The following is a 19,973-nucleotide window of genomic DNA, read 5'->3' as shown; positions in this document are numbered from 1 at the left end:
CGTGCCTATCTAGCTTCCTTCTTTCCGTTGGAACTTGTTACCGCCACGTCACGCCGGCGTGGAGGTGATTTTCTACAATTTCAAGAGCTTTCTTTGACAAAGGCTTTAGCTTTTCTGCTACTCGGTCACTTTCAACGACGATATCCAGGAGAAATGAGAATAAGGAGAATATGGACAGCCTTGGCATTATCACTCCCCGTTGTGAGAGCCGCCGTACTGGCAATCGACTACGGAGCGGAATTCACAAAATTATCCCTCGTCAAACCTGGCGTTCCTTTCGATGTCGTCTTGGATAGAGATAGTAAACGTAAGATACAAAGTGTGGTGGGATGGAAACGAGATGATAGATTGTTTGGACAAGAGGGTAAAATGGCAGTGAGTTTCATGTCTCTCTCTCTCTCTCTCAAGCTTCATCCTCGACCATCTTCACATTCCTCTACGACTTCTTATTCCCCTAGTTGATACACTCTTGGATGGGGAGTACTTAGAGTTGAATGATGACTTTTAGGCAACAAGATTTCCGGATACCCACTTTCCTTATATAAAACCTTTACTAGGTTCCACATCCCCACGATTAGATACAATCTACCCAACTCCTCCTACTATCTCACCGGATGGAGTTCTTATCTTCCCTCATCCTTCCCCACCTTCCCACTTAGGCGACGAAACCACTTGGACACCCACAGCTCTGCTCGCACACCAATTAGCTTATTTTCGGACTCTCGCCGAAGACCTAGCTTCTAGTGGAGGTGGAAAATCTAGAGAACCCATCACACAAGTCATCGTCACCGTTCCCGCTTGGTGGACTCAACCTCAACGTCGAGCATATAGAGATGCTTTAGAACTTCAAGGTCTGACATGTTTGGCAATGATTGGCGAAGGAACAGGCGTGGCTTTGAATTACGCTATGACACGTTCTTTCCCTACATTCGACCTGGAGGATGGAACTGGACAAAAGGAATATCATGTGGTTTATGATTCTGGAGCCATGAGCACCACCGCTACCGTTGTAGCTTTTTATCAAACGGAAAAACTTCCCACTCCAAAGTCAAAAACTCCCATAGTTACGACTCATATCGATGTTCTGGGAACTGGTTGGGAAGAGATAGGAGGGGTTATGTTAGATATAACATTACAGAAAATGCTCTTGAATGATTTCATCTCCAAAAGTGGGAAGAAGGATGCGAGAGATGATAAGAAAGCTTTAGCCAAAATCTCAAGAGAAGCCAACAGAGTAAAACATATTCTAAGTGCGAATCAAGAAAGTAACATTGCAGTGAGTCTCAAATCATTTGTCCCCCACAAGTTGGGTTCCCGCTGATCCACAAGATCGAATCTCTATATGACGATATCGATTATAAATCTCGAATCTCCCGTGCGGATCTGGAATCCGCCATATCGGAATCTCAATCCCTTTTCTCAACACCCATCATTTCGGCTCTATCTTCTGCTGGAGTAACATTGGATAATATCTCTTCTGTCATTTTGTTCGGAGGTAATACAAGAGTACCTTTTGTCCAATCTGCCATTCGGAATGCTTTGGGGGGAGACGAGAAAGTCGCACAGAACGTTAATGCGGATGAAGCGGCCGTTTTGGGTGCGGCGTACTATGGTGCGGCTTTGAGTAGACAATTCAAGATGAAGACTCTTGAAGTGGTGGAGAGACCCGTTGGGGAGATTACCTCCGGAGGACAGGTGGTTTTCTCCAAATCCAGTCGATTGGGAGAGAGAAAGAGTTTGCTGTATACACCTCAAGACGATCTCACAATGGAGTTTGAACAAGCAGGGTGAGTATCTCATCTCTTCCCATCATACTATCCACACAGCTTGAAAGTTCCTTCTCTGTTCGAAGCCCGAAGCTCTAACCTATCGTTGAGTAAGATAGCTGACCCGCATAGAGAGGCGATCCTTTCCGTACATATCCACGACGTACAAAAAGCCTTGACCAACTTCACCGCACCACAACCGGTCGTCAATCTTACCATGCGTTTAGATCCTAGAGGACATTTATCAGTGGCTAACGCGGTCATATCTTCAAACATTACGACCAAAGAACCGGGTATGGCGGAAGCTCTCAAGGGGTTATTTGGGAAAAAAGACAAAGACTCTGATGCGACGAATGTTGAGGAGTTGTCTGATCTATTATCGACAACGACCAAAGGAGACAAAGTGGCATTACGGTTCAAAGAGACTGTGTTGGGTGTGAAGCCCATGACGGGGGAACAGAAACGATCTACCATGTCACAGTATGTCTTCTCCTTGTCCCCATAAGACTGTGGCATACGTCTCATCATTCTTGGCATCCTGCCCGATGACTAAGAAGGCTACTTTATTTTCACCCAGCATAAAAGCCGGAACGGCACCAGGCCAAATCGGCTAGGGAACCATTTTTGGTTTCCTTGTTAGTTGTCAACATGTATAAAGCTTGATTCAAGATAAGGGATTTCCGTCAAGTGCCACGACTGACGGTCAGATTATCAGCCGTCGCATCTTTCGAAGCGGCGAAGACGGCCCGTGAAGAAGCTAGAAACTTGCTTGAGGGATATCTATATCGACTAAGTGGGCTTTTGGATGATGACGCGGAAAATAGGGCATTACATGAATTTGCGACGAAGGAAGAGAGGGAGAAGATGGGAAAGTTAATGAGGGAGAGTTTTGAATGGTTGGGAGAACATGCGGAAAGAGCAGATGAGATGACTTTGAAGTTGAAGAGGGCTGCGTTAGAGTAAGTGTGAAATTTGCTCCCCTCCTTCTTCTCCATGGAGTGTGTTCATGTGACTGGTCTTTCAATGTTGGTATCGATTTCTTCCCGTCCACGGGAGGGTTTCTGAAAGAGGGACCATCGCAGGTGGACGACGTCACGTGTAGAGACAGAAGGGGGGTTTAAAGGAAGTACCCCAGACAATTCGTAATGGGCAGAAGAAACGTATCTCGCACGGATCCACTAACATTCAGATCTCTTGAAGCTCCGATTATCCTGCGATATAAAGAACACACAGCTCGTCCTCGTGCAATCGACGATTTCCAACAGGCCATGTTCTCCGCTCGAGCCTTTTTCGTAGAAGCTCACAAGAACAATTCTCTAGCTCTCGAATCTATTTCAACAGCACCTTCAGACAAACCTGTACCTCCACCTAGATATACGGAGGAAGAGTTGAAAGTCGTCGAGGATATGTTGAAAGATAATGAGAAATGGATAGATGGATTGATGGTGAAACAAGTCAAAATAGAAGGAGATAAAACGAAAGATCCAGTGATTTTAAGTAAAGATTTAGACGACAGAGGAAAGAGGTTACAAAATACTGTGAGTGATCATTCCCCCCTTTGCCCCTCTCATATTTCTCTCTCGTCTGCTTCTCACAACTTTAGCAAAATTTTGATATTCTTCCTTCACCCATAATATTCTGCACCTTGCTCCATTCAAATCCTCCAAACCAGGGCCATCCTCCACTATGGTCATCCATCCATCCCTCCATCTCAATGCGACTCACGAGACGAGGCAGTTTCGATTCCCCAGTTCATATGAGATATAGAATTTTGCACACTATATGAAGATATACTGATGTCAGGTTCTGAGATTGATCAATAAGAAACCCTCAAAACCACCCAAAGCCAAGAATACAACTTCGACCACTTCTACCACTTCCGTCACTCCCACATCTTCCGACAACTCTTCATCAGCGACATTCATCCCGAAAGACACACCAACCTCTCAGGTCGAACCAGATAAAGTAGAAGACGCTCTTCCCGCAGAACCTGAAGAAACTCCCGTGCTTCTGGAAGGTGAGGGGGTAAAATTGGAGGAAGAAGACTTGATGGAAGATGCGGCTGAACCGGAACCGCAGGAAGTACCTAGACATGAGGAGCTGTGAGCTTGATGCATTAGATTGCGCAAAAGATATGCATCTGGAACATTGTCTTCACTCTCTATTGACATTCAATTGTTGATCCATAAACACCACAATCGAGTGCCCATAATCGAATATCCCTAATAGGTATGTACCCACGGGACGTTGACTTTGTGAGAAATCAAGCTACTGCTGAATGAAGGCGGCACATTGATACAGTAGGTAACAAGTACTTCTACCCTATGTCCTAGCAGAGAAGTATTGTGTCCCGCATATGTTTGTGGTTGCATCAAAGTAAAATGAGCTATCAACTTTACAAAATAGATACAGATTTCGTGTATGAATCTATTGGCTGATATCAGGAAGTTCTGTGACGGATGGGAAAGGGGTGTCAGCAGTGAGATCCGTTTGCCCCGATTTGCCAATCACCGGACTGGCAGGCTCTTCAACTATGCCGTTGGTAAGAGGACCATCTATTGGTGATTGAAGTGATTGGGAGGCCCTCTGCAATATGTAATTTCTAAACCTCTCTAGGTCAAAAGCTGGTTTTGATGAGTCTTGGCCCTTCCCCAGCATACCCATCTCATTCAACATGTTTGCCTCAGCTGCAGAGACTGCCAGAGGAAGAGGAGGTGGTGGTCCAGAAGACTTTGAGTATTTGCCTCCCTGTAATATTGACTTGACCAACTCGTCTAATGAGATTGTCTCAGAGGGTGGCCGTTGTGATGCAGTTGGTGGTGATGTACTTGTCTCTGCAGTGTCTGTCTCCTGTGGAGCTTTTTTACCAATAAGCTTTTCACGCCAATTTGGACCAAATACACGTTCATGCCGGCTGGCTGAGTCACAGAGAACAGTTAAGATGCTTGATCCCTGTGCCCTCGGGGTCCGAAACAATGGATTTTTCCGACCTACTTGTGACAACGACATGAACAAGGTTGCGTCATCCTCTGTCAGTGTCTGCGGTGGTAGATCAAATACCCCCCTGGCTTCATCGAAAACATCTGAGAGTATTGCTTTTCGTTTATGAGTCTGAACTTGACGGGCCTTAGCCAACTCAATCGCCAACTCACTCGCCCTCTTAAGTTTTTGTTCTTTGATCCTTTCTTGTCCGATTTTGACATTCTCGCGATGTACGTCTTGCCAATAAGTGGAAGGTGAGGTGCGCTCAGGAATCCACGGCATTTCTCTCCTTCCTCTGTTAAGTGTATCCTGATCGGCAGTAACCGTGGGTGGCGATGAAATAGGCATACGACCCACCCTCATTGCCGCTTGATTGATGGCTTTCTTCCTACGGATCCAGTCGTCAAGATGGGGAGTCTTCTTGGATACTTCTGAATTATCCCTCAAGATACCATGTTCTGTATCTGGATGTTGAAGTGTATTCCACACTGCGTTCCCATGTCTTTCCCACACTTTACCCAATTCGATAAGTTCCTCCCCGGTCGCCTCTGTTTCTATATCATCAGCAAGATTCTCAGATCTGTCATTGCTTGCAACCCTGGCATTTGAAAGAGTAAACCCAGCGATGCAGGAAAAAGGAGGAAAGAATAACTTCACAAAACACACAAGGAGGACAAGATATGGGTAGGTGAATAAATAAAGTGTGATTGGAAAGATGAGAAAAGGAAACCATTTGGACACACCCTCATCAAGTTTATTAGTCGCTTTCATCAATGCAAATAGTTCATATCCTGTTATCATTTGTGATTGCTGGTATGCCTCGTTTGGACGAAGAGTCCTACCCGCTGAGGAACTCAAACATTCAGCAACAGGTGCAAAATCGGATCTCTTGGAGTAACTTGGATCCGGTGGGTTCAATGTCAGACGCGAAGGTCTTGTAGGCCTTGAATCAAGTACATGCTCACCTTTGGTAGTGTGCAATGTAAGGGTGTCAATAAGTCCTTTTTTGTATGGATTAATTGCCGGACCCGTCAGAGCGGGTGGTTTTGGGCCAAATTTCATCTTCGCAAATTCATTATATTCTTCTATCTTTGCATCCCGTCGGTTGATTAGGTCGTACAGCTTTTTTGACTCTTCAGGGTGTTTTGACGACAATTGCTTGTCAAACCAGCTTATTTCAGGTGTTGACAATGTAGCTTGCCAGTATGGCATTACCATGCTTGCACTGATAGGATCTTTCTGTGCAATAAAATCCGCAATACTGATGGCCTCTTCTCCCATATCACTTATCTCAGACCGGATTGCCCCCAGCACGTTCTCCCGGAAATGTTTCTTATCTCTCAGAGCTGCCGCCTGGAGTTTTGCTTTCTGCCCCAGAAGTTGTCCCATGATCTGTTGGTAAGCAGCAGAACTGATGTCAGGTCCTCCGTGGGTGGTCGGACGTTCCGGCTTGAGTGAAGCTTGCCCGGGTACTTCGAACGTGAGAGTCTCCATCGGATGCCCATTTGACATACTTCTCGTCAAGCTGTATTTTGGTCCACCTTTGTCTTCCCGGGCCCCTCCGATATTGCCGCCGGAATCTGTCGTAGGCTTGTCTGTTTTAGGGGTCACTTTTATTGTACGGGTCACGGATCCGCCTGCCGAGGAATCAACTTCACCCGATGATGGACTTGCGGTTTGGTTTGGATTTTCCGTACCCCAATCTTTCGGCTTCCGTGGTGTCACTGTCAATGTCCGGGTGCCGGAACCATCTGCTGGACCGGTTGAATTATCATTGTTGTTGAGCATTTGTGTGGTGGGCAATGGTTGGAGTAGTCCATCCCCTATCGAAGATTTATCCTGATCCGTCGCCCTCGGCGTCACAGTCATATGTCTGAGTTTTCCATGGCCTGCGTTTGATGAAGCGTCGATATCAGTTGACGGTATCTTCGAAGATTTGTTAATATTTCTATCGGTACCGAGCTCATGTGCCAAAGCACCCGGTTCAACATCCATGTTTTCAAGAGTCGAGTGATCCATCGATTCTGGTGAGCTGGTCAATTCGCACGCTTGTGACGGGTCAAGCACCGAAAGTGGTCCAACATTCATGTTCTCAGAAGTCGAGTTGTCCATCGATTCCGGTGCGCTGGTCAATCTGTACACTTGTGACGGGTCAGGCAGCGGAATATCTGGTAGAAGATCAGGATTTCTAATTGGCGATGTTATAGCTGGTTGTGAGGTTTGGTATGTCTGTGGGTATTGGCTATCAGGGGGCCGAAATTGGGTTACCTGAAAATCAGTACGACACCAAATGTAGATGAGAGGTACCGAGTGAAAGACGTACGACGTATTCAACTATCTCCTTCCATTGGGAAAAGTATGCTTCTGATCCGGGAGCATACTGCTTCAAATTTCGGACCTTTTCGTCGACTACTCGAAGCTTGGCGGCACACTCAGAACAGGAGCCGTAATGCGTTGAGTGTTCATCCTCGGGCGTCCCGTAGGACATCACGGTTTCTGTGGGAGGGGCAAGATTGCTAGGCAATTCTGGTTGTTGGACTTCTCCCTCAGGGGACAAAATGCTAGAAGATTCTGATTCGAAGCCTGGGTCGCTAGGAGGGATATCCTTATGCGACGGTGGTTCATAGTCTTCTTGGTCAAAAGGAAAACCGTCGAGCGATTCTGGTTGATGGTCTTGTTGGCGAGGGGACAAATTGGTAACCGACTCTCGTGGAGGAACTTTTGGGCGACGGAACGGGACACGACGGGTACGGGTACCTCTCGATCGTGGAACTGATCGACCTGATCGACGGATTGTCCCCTCTCTTGTGCCCACTGACTCCAGTAGCCGAAATTCCGAAGGAGGGGAAAAAGTGGGAGGATCTTCCATTTCGAGTTTATTCGTCAATGCCCTCCACCTAGAATGATACCAACGAGCTGAGGATCAACCGAGTAGACCGATGAAGACCACAGATCCAACTATAACAACACGCTTTCTATATCTTGATGTATGAAATATAACGCCAGCTGGGTCGGAGGGAAGGATTGTCGATTATTCAATAATAGAGATGTCGAGTGGTTAAGATGATCCGAAAAGTGTAGAATGTAGGAAGAATGAAGAGGGAATAAGTGGCGAAAGGGTCTTGAGTCGTCCGCCTTTGACTAGAACGTTATGGTAGTGAATGACGATCCTTTATACTGTCGGACAGAGGTTTCACGAGGAACCTTTGTAGTGCTGGGTTGAGATTGGTGTAAAGGGATTACTGAGGGATTGAATAGGTTTCAGAACCTCAACCGATGAGCCGGAGAGACAGGAAGGGGAGGGTTTGGTGTCGGACAATTGGCGATATGTGCTTGTATCGATTTGGATGAAGAGAAGGCGATGGTGGATTAGATCAAACCCAAAGAGCAGGCGTTAGTCATGTCTTTTCTTCTCGCTTGCGGATTATAATGTGTTAGTATAGTAGTATGAGCATGTAGCTACCTCTCGAGATGATCACCGTCTCGCCTTCAAGTCGATAGAGTGTCAAGTAGGAAAGTGATGAAGATGGTACAAGGAAAGGAAAGAAATTGGTTGGTTTTTCCATCAAAATGGTTGGTGCCTGACTTTTTCCACTCGTCGGTATCTTCACAACCACCTTTTATCCCTCAATATAATCGCACTTTTACAACCCAACATGGCGGATCAACCTGTCAAGGTGAGAGTGTTAATGGTATGTACAGGGTGAGTTGTCTCTTCGTATACAACTCCCATAAACTCATACAAATGATCAAAGGCTGAGGAGGGCGACGCTGACCAACAGAAAGTGAGCTCGTTAAATGACTATACTACGCTGACTCTTGACTGATATCTCGCAGTATATGGTATGTCTATAATAAGTCCTAATCTCCTATAAACACACCTCTAAATCACTCAATACCCTCATATGGAAGTCAAGAGCTCCGGCGTATCCCAATTGCCATGTCACGACTTCACCGGACCTCTTCCACCCTATCAGCCAACATCTCCGGCCCCTCTCTTGTGCCCTCTTCATCAGGACGATAGAGACTTACATGGAGGTCCATTTCGGCGGGATTGACCATATGTCAGTCTATTGGAGTATAGAGTATAATCACATGAAAACCCATTCTCTGACACACAGTCGATCTCCCATGGCAGAAGCCGTCCTTGTCCATCTTTACAACCAACGACCTGCCCTGAAACAAAAGGTAGATCTACATGTCGATTCAGCAGGAACAGATGCGTATCATGTAGGAGAGAGTGCGGATCCTAGGTGAGATTTGTGATTACTTCTTCTTTCTCTCATCTTGAATCTTATTCATTTGTTTACAATTCCCACTTGTCAGCCTCGCTACTTCACTTCGCCATTAAGCTTATATGAATCTATCATCGGATGTTCAATCATCTTCCATTACCGCAGTATCTCGTACTCTGTCCACTGGTCATGTGATCTACGATCAATCACGAAAACTTCACTGTTCATGAGTATCGACCGGATGAAATGCAGATCACAAGACGGGTTGCAGTTAAATTCAGAAACGAAAGGCATTGGGATGAGTATGAATGAAATCAGCTGATACTGTAAATACAGGACTATCCAAACTTGCAAAAAAGTATTTTTCTCATAAATCATGCTAGAGAAGGTACTGACAATAGCACGGGATACCTATTTCCAACAAAGCTAGAAAGTTGAGGGCTGACGATTGGAACTTTGATTATTTATTAGCAATGGATACTTCTCAGTGAGTTTCGACCCATCATGACATTTCCAGGTAATCCACGTCCAGTGTCTGGAGGTTACGAGATATACCATTTCTTAAGATACCATTTCTTGTGCCCTGTAAATATTTGCCGCACAACGTGGGTGAAAAATAAAATCTCAGGGGATCAGGATGTTGAGCTTACTACTCTGCATGTCGAGGGAGGGAAGAAACGTCAACAGACTTAAGGAACAAAAGTAGATAGTAGACGGGAAGGAAGGATGGATGTGGACACATTGTTGACTTGGACAGTTTATCACATCTGAATCGTAAAGCTTCAACATACAAATCTAAATCACATATATCTTTATTCGGTTCTTTCGATCCTACCTTCTTGCCCACTTCGTCTACCTCTGCTCACAACTCTTCGGAAACGTCAAGGTCTTTGATGTCTTTGATGTCAGACGCCACCTCTTCAAAAACGTCAAGGTCTTCGTGGTCGATGATGCAAGGCGGCGCCTCTTCAAACATTCCAAACACTTCGACATCGACAGTGAACGACCCCACCTCTTCAAAATCTTTGATATCCACAGTGCAAGGTGGACCCACTGCAAAAACTTCCAATGACATCGGAGGAGACGAGCCCGAAGATAAAAAAATAGAAGATTCAGACCAAATGCGAAGAAACGTCATTTGGGAAAAAGGAAAATCTATTCCCGATCCATATTACGGTTCTCAGCGCGGTTTCGAACAATGTTATGAGAGTTGTGTGATTTATTCCAATGGGTTTCTGGATCATTTAGAGAGAAGTTATTCATGACTTTTCGACATGAGTCCGACTCCGAGTCCGAGTGTGTACGAGTACAGAAAAAGGTGTGTCGGGGGGAAATGTGTATTTCGTTACACGAACTCAAGAAACGTCAGTGATCAGTGGAGTGGTCTGAGAGCGATGAATGTCAGTCGATCAGTGGAACGGTTTGAGAGAGATGATTTGAGGAAAGTATATGGTTTATGGGATAATATGGTGAAGATGATGAAAAGATTTGTGACAATGGTGATGATTGGCAGATGTATAAATGAACGAGAAAAATTATTATACATAAATCATGACATACTACCATCCTCTTATTTCCTATTCTCATATCAAATATCAAATCCTATCATATATCAATCGATCGCCATCGAAGTAAAACAGGATGGGGTTGGATGAGAAGCCTGAAGTACAAGTATTATAGCAGTAGAGTACAAAGTAGCTAATTCCGGTATACTTGTACTGACTCGATCGATATTGAAAGACGAGATAGCAAAGTCGAGTTGATTGACGAATTACAATGTCAGACTCGACGGAAATAACCAGGCAGTTGATAGAGATACGAGAGAAGGAAAGAAAAGGAAGCTGATTACTAATTCGCAAAGGTCGACGTAGATGGTTGAAAGGGGTGAAAGAAAACTGTTCGAGACTTCTGATAACTTGAGGAGAGAGAAGAATTCACGATTGATGATACATGCCCATATGGGGCAAAATTATTATCGACTAGCCCTGACAAGACGTGTAAAGCCGGGCGATGTCGGATGATTATACGGATTGCGAGTCGGTTTGGGAGGTTGGAAATCGTTGTGGAGTGAATGAGAAAATCAAGTGAAAATCAAAGTCGAACGTTTAGGATCAGGCGGAAGGCGAAAAATGATACTTAAATAAGGATGTGGAGAGATAGAGAGACGAGTTGTAATTAAGAGTCCATGACGATACGGGATTGGGTTTAGGAAATTTGAAGATGGTCTCGGCAGGTGGGCGAGTGTGGATGGAGCTAGGAGGAAGATGAGTTTCGAATCGAAGAATGATGGGGAAAAAAATGGGGTTTGTAGACAGATCGGTCATCGACCCCAAATCCACCAAGAAGACTTTTTCTTCTCCGGAGGAGGGTTGTATGCCATTCTCATTTCGTTCATCAGAGCTTCGAAGGCTTTCCCTGACTGATCAGCATACGTTTTATCATCAGAAAACGCCACTTCATTTGCGTCGTATTCAGAGGAATGATACATCGTTTTGTGGCTTTCACGGGAGCAAAAGATGAGACATGATAATAAGATAACGTGGGCTGGTGGATAGTATCCGCGCAACACTACGAAGATCACGGTTTAGCGAAGAGTGATGACGGGACTAATCAAGTGCGACAACGATGGTGGACGTCGGTTTTCGTCCCGGATCTGACATGACGTCGTACATCGTATCTCGTTGAAAGATCGGATAAGAAGGAGCTATCAGGAAGGAGGATTTTACTAGATGCTGGAAGAATATATTCAAAAAGCTTCGCGACTCACCAACATTCTTATTGTCCTTAGCTGAACATTCAACAAAACCAGCTTTCAGCTTTTTGGCCAGTTCTTGTCCTTCGATGGTTGTTACACGTCTATCAGTCAGTCGATCGCCTCCCACCAATCATATGCGTTACAAAACATAACATCGTTTAGACAAAGACACGATGCATTGTCGATTCTTTTTGACTGCGTAACACGCTGAGATATTTCAGATACCAGGGCGGAAAGGGCGGTTAATGAAGGGCGTGGGTGGAGTCAACGCGTGTACGTTTTACAATACGCAGCTCCGAAACTCACGCGATGAAGAGAAGGAAGTACAGGGGGTGTCAAAAGTTTTCGGACAGCCGGTTTGTCCCGGGTAATGACAGGGACAACTTTACTAATCAAAACCTATTGCGTAGAATATCAATCAACGATGGCTTGTCCGAAAACTTTTGACACCCTCTGTACGTGTCGGACGACACGACACGTATTCAAGCTCCGAGAATGGAAGTTGTGAGGCAAGGGGCGGGAAAAGAAAGCAGGAGGGGACAAATATGAACATCCACGAGGTATTGGTGAAGGAACGGGGAGGAAAAGTTAGGGCTAGGCAGTGAGATCATGGACATGAGGAGGGCAGGAGGTGTTGCCCAAGCCGAAAAGGAAGAAACGAAGAAAATGAAATACAAATACAAGATAGAATGAACTCACCTTTCACTGCTGTCCAAATCACATTTCTGTCCGACAATGACGCAAGGAACTTTTTCCAACCCAGCAAAGTCCAATATCTTATTATGTACGGTCTGTACCATTTCGAAACTTTGTCTTGAATTGATACTGTAAACCAATAAATACCCATGTACCCCTATGGCGTATTTCGAGGGGAACAAGGTATATTCGTCTTGACCTGCGGAATCTACTATTTCACAATTATATTCTTCGCCGTCGTAGTTGATCACCTTGTGCGAAGTCGCTTCAATCGTTGGGAAATAGGATTCGTTGTATGTGGGGGGAGATACATATTGTTGAGTGAGGGATGTTTTACCTTTAAGTTAGTCTCCTGACATGTACCTTCAGCAGGTGAAGAGGCCGATGAGGTCATTTCAGATTTCACCATGATCTTCGGAAGAAACGTCCAACGTATTGGGCTGAATCTTTCGATGCACATGGCAGAAGTGTGATGGTTTCTCCTCTACTCGCGTGAACCATCCTGCGCGAGAGAGGACTCCAACGACAACGAGATAAGAAGAAGAGGATATACAGGGATGACAAGTGAAATGATGTTGACAATTCGGCAACACTCACCAACACTAGGCGCGCCCATGATAACCAACTTCCTTCTCATAGATCCTGACATGATGTATGGTCCACCGTGTATGAATCCAGTTTCTTCTCTTACAATTTGATTCCTCTTGATTCCTTGTAATGGTAATTCTGGATCCTGATCTTCGTCTTCGAATGTTACGTCGGGATAAGACGGACGTCTATTCTCCAATTTCCTATCAATGACCGAAGCTCTGGATTTATCTCTCGAGTTCACAGATGATCTAGAGCGCGTCTTTGTGAGTCCGGAAGACCACTTGTCAACTAGGTAAATAGGAAGCGGATGAATGGCTGTGTCGGAGGAATCGGGTGTTGTGGGAGTTGTGGGTGAGACGGAGGTGGAAGATGTTGTGGTGGTTGTGGTTCGCGTCATCGGAAAACCGGGGGTGGGACGTGGTCGATTGGGTCGGGAAGATATCGTGGTCATCGGAGTTGTTATTGTGTGTTCAATTGAGTGTTTGTCGATGTTGCGATTATGGTAGTTGTGCGGTATAGGTGGCGGTGGTGGTGGGCGTAGTTGTGGTGGTGAACGATGTGTGTGGGGGCAAGTAAGTGTTATAAGAGAATGGCGTCAGATCAACGACTCGTTTCTAATAAAAAATGCCGCCAGTCCTTATAATCCTTGTCCTCTCAGTGGGGCAAAAGAATCAACCTAATTCCCTAGTCCCGATCAAGGAAAATCAGATACGTAATATAAAACGATGACTGAGGCGTGAGTGGAGAGTGGAGAGGTGGAGATGATAAGCGATCGGGCCAGACGAAAGAGGACCGAGCGTTCAATGCCGACCAGAGTGAGTTACTCTCTCAGGGTTCAAATCAACAGATGTGATGAATTGGTGGTGGTGGTCCGAGCGAGAGACTAGTGGGAGATTCAGATGCTGGAATGTTAAGGTACCCGGGCGGCTGGGGGTGGTTTGAGATTTGGAACTAGCGTCTTCTCAAATGAACGATAGCGTGATAGGGGAGAAGCTAAGTATCTGGAGATGGATACCGAGTGATAGGGGCGTGATAGTAGGTAATGATAACTCAGGGTAAAAGAAGAAGAACAAGTAGTGGCAAGAGACAAAGGGATGAAAGAGAAGAGGCATTAAATCGTTCCCCGTAAGAAAATGAAAGATTTACCCCCTTGGTCACTCTCACGCATGAGGCATGAGGCAGAGGAGGAAAGGTAGAAGGAAGGAAAAAAAAACGAGTCAAAGGCGTTTCGGAATGCACTACAAGTTCAAAGGCATGTATTTGCCGCGGGTAAGCCGTAGTCCGTAGAGCGTGGATGGGGCGATGGGGAAGACCGAAGGTCCGAAGATCCGAAAGATTACTTGATCCCCGAGACACCTTCGTCATGTCAAACACACGTATACGTACTCTGTCTAGGAAATGGTGTTACGGTGTTTACGGTCCGACGTTAACGGACGAGGGTGGGGACTGATCGTCGTGACAATTCAATTTCAGATTCGGTCCAAACAATCTTTCTTATAGCCATGAGACTGAGCGGAAGACGAGACGAGCCTAGATTGACAAGGTTCACGAAGAAAAGGAAGCAAAATGTGAAAAAAAGTGATGAGAAAGAGAACAGAAGGGACCGGAAGGTATCCCGGTCAAGGAAGTATAGAAGATCTTCAAGGGATAAGAAAGATAGCTTTATTCGGAAAGTTCCAAGGCCTTTAGTGCGTGGAAAAAACAAATCAACGTGAACAGACGGACGAACCATGAGGAGTATTGAAGAACCGAATAGATTGGCTTACCAAGCCGAAAACAAAGCACGAGGTAAGGTGAAAGTGGGGGAGATGACTCACGATGTTGAGGTATTGTTATTTCTAATCCCGATATTCTCGCTTTTTTTCCAATCCTACACTAATCTTCCTACTTCTAGCTCGGAAGTTACTACGGCTTGATGTTCGATAATCGTAACCGAGTATTGGAAGCTTTGTAATTGGTTGTTGAAATGACGGTAGATCGTTCGAAAGATTGCTTGGCAAGTGATAATGTTCAATATCAACTAGCGATTGGAGTGGGGGCGGAAAAGGTGGTACGATAGTGATCGGTCAAAATGGGGATGATGTACAATATCAACTCTGGAGTCAACACCGATTTCCCCCTTCGTGGTTCAATGATCGATGATAGGAATAACCGATGTACACTCTCGTCTTGATCACGGCTTACTGACCGGTCGGTCGGAGCTGTGTAATGCAGTGTCGTGTGATAAACACAAAAAGTAGCTGACTGGTTACGGCTATAATACAGCGTTGAAAGTTGGTATACACTGGAGCCAATGATCCGTTTATCGGCTATGTCTCCAAATGGATTATCTACAATGTGATAGATGATTAGATAGACAGAGGAGGGTGAGAAAAATGATGAGAGACAGGTTTTTGTCCAATGGCAGTCAAGAGTAGTAAGGTTTCGAGTTCAGGGATCAAAGATGATCACGAGACTTTAGGAGGTTGGTTTCCCACGGTTGCGACTTACTTTGTATAAAAGCTTTCACTGATACGATTGTTGTCGCTGATCACCCCCCTCTCGATAAAGCGTTGAATCTTTAGGTCTCTGATCTCTGGGTCTCTGATCTCTGAATTGCACTGCGTCGGTTGAGAGTTATGCGTTGGTAAGGTATGTCACTAGCGGGGAAAGTTAACGGCTAGCGGGCTCGGGATGCGCGGCGTATCGGTCCGACAGGAAGGTGTATTTGACAAAGTGTTTTTTTCGAATACGACGATCTGTTGATCAGTTTGTGCTGTCTACGAGTACGCTTCACAATATAACAGTAGATGAAATCACAGCTTGGTCAAATTTGAAACCTCACCCTCAATGACGGATTTCGAATCTTCGCAGATCTTCCCTTCCACTGTCCAAAAGTATGACGTCAAATGACAAACGAGATAAACTTCAGGAAGATGTTTTATTCTTATGTAGATTGGTATACACTTAGACACTTCGGAACAGAAAGACAATACACTGACGAGTAATGATCACAAGATCATGACAAGTATGAGAAAGAAGAGGTTTGAGGAATGAAAGATACATAAAAGAAAACTCACTTATTCTTTGATGATGATGTTAGATTATCTTTTTCCCTATACCCTGATAACCTCCGATTTCTCGGAACTAACTTTTTCACGTGCAGTATATCGTGTTTTTGGCAGATATGAAAGGTTGGAGATTACTTATGAAGTGACAAATGATATCTGTCTCTCGAGAGTGAGGGGTGTAGAAGTATCTTATGTTCCAGTGGATTTTTCAAGTCAAATAAGCTTTAAAACTGTTGGAGGAACGATGGAGGAAAAGGTCGAAACGTATGAACGCGTCGAAATGTGTAGATAGGGTATACGTGATTTGTGAGAGAAGGAATATGAGGGGTGAATGATTCTTTTCTCTGAACAAGCGGTGTGGGGAGGATAAGGAAGAAAGACAAGGATGGACAGGGGGATTTAATGAAAGACCAAAAGAAAAGTGATTAGTGCGTTGAGTAAGTGTACGAGTTCACAAATTGTCATGTAAATACTTAAATTGTAAGCTAGAGCGGATGGCTCATGTCTTGTTTCATTCATCAAACCCTCCTTGAACCCCCCCCCCCCGAGGTCCCTTGATCAATCCCTTTACATCTTTCGCTTTGATCCCTTTGGTCAATGCGGCAGTGTATCAAGTTGTCATGTGTCGGATCCTAAACGGAAGGTCAAGCCATTACGAGTAGAGTTATCCATATTATCAGATGCCTTTTCATTTCTTTGGAACAATAGTATAGGAAGCTAACACCAGAGCTGAGAGGGAGAAGAGGAGTAGAAGTTGCACAAGTACGCGAACACGAGGCGGAGGGAAGAGGAAAAAGAGGGGTACAGAAGGGAATCGTTGATGGTGAGCAGTCTATCCGATGATCGGGAACATCGATCAGACAGCGTGCGACAATTTTGATAAGAAGATGTGTAGAGTACAGTATCTTATAATGAAGCTTTACAAAAGATGGGGTTTATGAAGGTTTTGATTCCACAAGGAAAAGTATAAAATATCAATATCGTACTTCCACCCTTCCAGTAACACTTGTCATTCTTACACCTTTAAAAGGTTTATACATCTCACCAAGAACTCGTAGTTGATCTATCTTCAAACCGGAGTATACGTAGTTGGGTATATCATAGGATATCGCGAACGATGGAGAAGGGATGGGAGTGGAGGTGGTTCTGTGAATTCAGTAGAGTCACTCGTCGGATGGTCGGACAGGATTTGAGATGTCGCCAGAGGTATGAGGCCAGTGGACGAGAGGAGGGAGGAGAGAGGAGAGGGGAGAGGAGATGTTTGGTGTTCTTGGCTCTACTTGGGGGTTCGGAGGAAGAGACGCGACAGACAGTAGGAACAAGCGATGGTAAAATGGAAGAGGGAAGGAGTGTTGATGGATGAAACGGAGAAATTACTCACACGAAAGATCCGGTCAAAGTTGGTGGTTTCTCCGTGGAGGTAAGGGATGAGATAGTCCATCGAAGGATCTGTCATAAGTGGCTTAAACCTCGGACAGTGGATGATGTTTGTGAATCATCTCATTCACGTAAGACAAGTGGACATGATACAGCCATCGGTCAAGTGAAGCAATGCCTGAAGTACAAGTTGAGACATGTCTCAAGGTGTCCACATTGAAGATGAGCAGGAGGTTGTGAGGACAGGCAGTCGATGGTGGAACCAGGCGGCTACAAAGATAAAGGAGCGATCTTGATTTAAGGACCAGCGAGCAGAAATAACGAAAAACATACCCGTGTATTGGGATCAAACTCCCATACTCCTCCACCTACCATCCCTTCCGACATATCATCCCTCTTTCCCAAACCGCCATGCCCAATAGGTCTTCTATCACCGGTAGCTGTAGCAGATACTGAACTAGCACCTTCACCTAAATTTATAGAAATGATAAGATTCTCCAGTGGACGGTTGTTAAGACGAGACATGATTGTGAGGGAGAATCTGCCTGGTTGTCATTCAACACCTTTCGGCTTTACTCGTACTCCTTACTCCCCAGCATGTCCCTACTTTGACAGTCACAGTGTCTCGATACAGGATGACCAGCATCGACGATTCTCAACCTCCCTTTCTTCATCTGACCACCTCACATCTGCTCCTGTGTGCATGGAAATGCAGCACTCAACGAGGCTGAGGCAGTGGAGGAGGCAGAGTGTGGAACAGATAAGACAAGCGGTTGAAGCAAAAACAACCCACCACCATTCTCTTCCAATGTCATTGAAGGAGATAGTAGAAATGGTAATTGCCCTTTTGTCAAATCGGCAGCTTGATATTCTAACAGTTTGAACTTTCCATCTGGTGGAATGAACGATAAGACTTTATCTCTGTTCCATCGATTATATCTGTCCATCAGCCTTTCTCAATGGCGAGAAAGGAGGAAGATACCGTATACAAGGATGGAAAGAACAGTTTGACAATTGATCTGGTTTGATTAATGTCAAGAGGAGATCAGGTGTACCGGATAGTCGAGAATTGGCATTGATCCTTCCCCATACGGAGGATGACAGGACATTTCCCTTTCTGTTGATCAGTTTGAAGTCTCCCACTACATGCTTCTCATACCACACGACGAGGAACGCAAAGGGTCAAGACCGCGGCCCGGAACTATACAAATTAATGCGGGAGAAGCAGTGGGCTACAATAGCGATGGTCAAGAATGAGACCCCTCGGAGGAGCATAGGGGTCAGGGTAGTTTTGTACCCATGAGGAAGAGGCGGGAAGAAGTCTTTGAGAGGTGTACAAAACTCACCGATCAACAATCGCATCCAAAGTCTCCTCCACATCGAAGTAAATTTCATTATTCGGATGTCGTACATGTGTCCTTCTCCAAGGTATAGGAGCGACTAAAGGAGTTGTTGTAGGTGTTTGTAATCTGCTCATGAGCTTTCATGTTGACATGAATATTGTATAGCTCACCCTGAAACACCAGCGACTGAAAGTAATTTACGCATGAGAGAAGGAGGAAGTACGATCTCTTTCAACATGGCTAATTCCGTCATGGCTACATGACCTTCGTCAAGCATCTCTTCTATCAACTGGGGGTCAGCATCAATGACTGTCTACATCAAGCTGGATAGGGTACATTCCATTTTGATCTTATGGGGTGTAGGTCGGAAAGTGGAGGATTGGTCATTGGCGGAATAGAGTGGAGGAAGGAAAGTAAGGAATAAGATTTGTGATATACTGACCATATAAACGATGTCGAAATTATCTTTCAAAGTGGTTTCTGTGACTTCTCCTAAATAATCCTTCAAAGTTTCTAGAAATCGTTCCAGAAATGTGAAAGCTAATAAAGGGTTCACTAATGGTCAATTCCGTCTCTCTCCTCACATTATCCACCATCTCGGCAACGCCTTCCATCTGACTACCGACCATATGGAGATCATTCAATCCTAAAGCATCGGGAAGTTCCCGTCTTTGGATCAAAAAGGAGGAACATTGAAAGGGAAAAAGCTGACACACCTTCCTGCGAAATAGGAACGAGAAAGGTCAATCCTTCCCTTTCCAAATGACACAACCCTGCATTCCCCAATCCTCCACCTCTGACCAAAGTGTTTACCCACAATATCGGCCGGGGTTCATCCGATGATCCAAATTGCCCAGAAATAGATCCATTACGTGTAACCGCATGGTTATAGGCGTCTATATGTACGTTAGGGTAAGAAGGGGGATGAGATGAGAAATGTGAACTGATGAGGGGTTTTCTGGAAGTCAGCTGAGTAGGGTGAACGAAAGAGGGTGAACATACCCATTAGGAGAGAGAATGATGATTCCGTCTATTCTTGACATTCCAAGTAGGGTCTCTCAGGCCTGTTTGAGTCTTTCCAGTATGCAGGGAATGTGTCAAGATAGGATACAAAGTCCAACATTGGCTAAGTAGGTTTGCTTCGAATGTATGGGGAAAGGAAAGAAGGGGCTCCGCAA

General features: G+C 45.0%; 5 protein-coding genes across 5 annotated transcripts; 2 read left to right on the top strand and 3 right to left on the bottom strand.

Moving 5' to 3' along the window:
* Nucleotides 1–153: 153 nt before the first annotated feature.
* TREMEDRAFT_30950 (uncharacterized protein) lies at nucleotides 154–3,872 on the top strand (the record flags this gene model as incomplete). Its single annotated transcript, XM_007004420.1, has 7 exons — nucleotides 154–375; nucleotides 509–1,276; nucleotides 1,330–1,787; nucleotides 1,860–2,246; nucleotides 2,474–2,725; nucleotides 2,956–3,304; nucleotides 3,570–3,872. The coding sequence occupies 7 exons, from the start codon at nucleotides 154–156 to the stop codon at nucleotides 3,870–3,872; spliced, it is 2,739 nt and encodes a 912-aa protein (XP_007004482.1).
* A 321-nt stretch (nucleotides 3,873–4,193) lies between these two features.
* On the bottom strand, nucleotides 4,194–7,617 carry TREMEDRAFT_62219 (uncharacterized protein; the record flags this gene model as incomplete). Its single annotated transcript, XM_007004563.1, has 3 exons — nucleotides 4,194–5,302; nucleotides 5,492–7,016; nucleotides 7,072–7,617. The coding sequence occupies 3 exons, from the start codon at nucleotides 7,615–7,617 to the stop codon at nucleotides 4,194–4,196; spliced, it is 3,180 nt and encodes a 1,059-aa protein (XP_007004625.1).
* A 1,262-nt stretch (nucleotides 7,618–8,879) lies between these two features.
* TREMEDRAFT_30865 (uncharacterized protein) lies at nucleotides 8,880–10,248 on the top strand (the record flags this gene model as incomplete). The annotated part of the gene is made up of 5 exons (XM_007004412.1): nucleotides 8,880–9,001; nucleotides 9,320–9,341; nucleotides 9,385–9,470; nucleotides 9,741–9,833; nucleotides 10,113–10,248. 5 exons carry the CDS (start codon nucleotides 8,880–8,882, stop codon nucleotides 10,246–10,248), a joined length of 459 nt encoding a protein of 152 aa, XP_007004474.1.
* Nucleotides 10,249–11,166: 918 nt separating this feature from the next.
* On the bottom strand, nucleotides 11,167–13,129 carry TREMEDRAFT_56895 (uncharacterized protein). The gene is made up of 4 exons (XM_007004484.1): nucleotides 13,032–13,129; nucleotides 12,438–12,771; nucleotides 11,751–11,839; nucleotides 11,167–11,398 (listed from the first exon to the last, which is right to left on the bottom strand). The coding sequence occupies exons 1-4, from the start codon at nucleotides 13,081–13,083 to the stop codon at nucleotides 11,304–11,306; spliced, it is 570 nt and encodes a 189-aa protein (XP_007004546.1). The 5' UTR covers nucleotides 13,084–13,129; the 3' UTR covers nucleotides 11,167–11,303.
* Nucleotides 13,130–17,049: 3,920 nt separating this feature from the next.
* TREMEDRAFT_68649 (uncharacterized protein) lies at nucleotides 17,050–19,838 on the bottom strand (the record flags this gene model as incomplete). Its single annotated transcript, XM_007004719.1, has 10 exons — nucleotides 17,050–17,221; nucleotides 17,457–17,524; nucleotides 17,786–17,997; nucleotides 18,246–18,391; nucleotides 18,435–18,569; nucleotides 18,799–18,921; nucleotides 18,966–19,084; nucleotides 19,238–19,350; nucleotides 19,512–19,753; nucleotides 19,798–19,838. The coding sequence occupies 10 exons, from the start codon at nucleotides 19,836–19,838 to the stop codon at nucleotides 17,050–17,052; spliced, it is 1,371 nt and encodes a 456-aa protein (XP_007004781.1).
* Between the last annotated feature and the right edge of the window lie 135 nt (nucleotides 19,839–19,973).

Source organism: Tremella mesenterica, assembly GCF_000271645.1.
Source record: "Tremella mesenterica DSM 1558 unplaced genomic scaffold TREMEscaffold_5, whole genome shotgun sequence".
NCBI lineage: Eukaryota > Fungi > Basidiomycota > Tremellomycetes > Tremellales > Tremellaceae > Tremella > Tremella mesenterica.
This window is presented reverse-complemented; position numbering and strand designations above follow the sequence as displayed.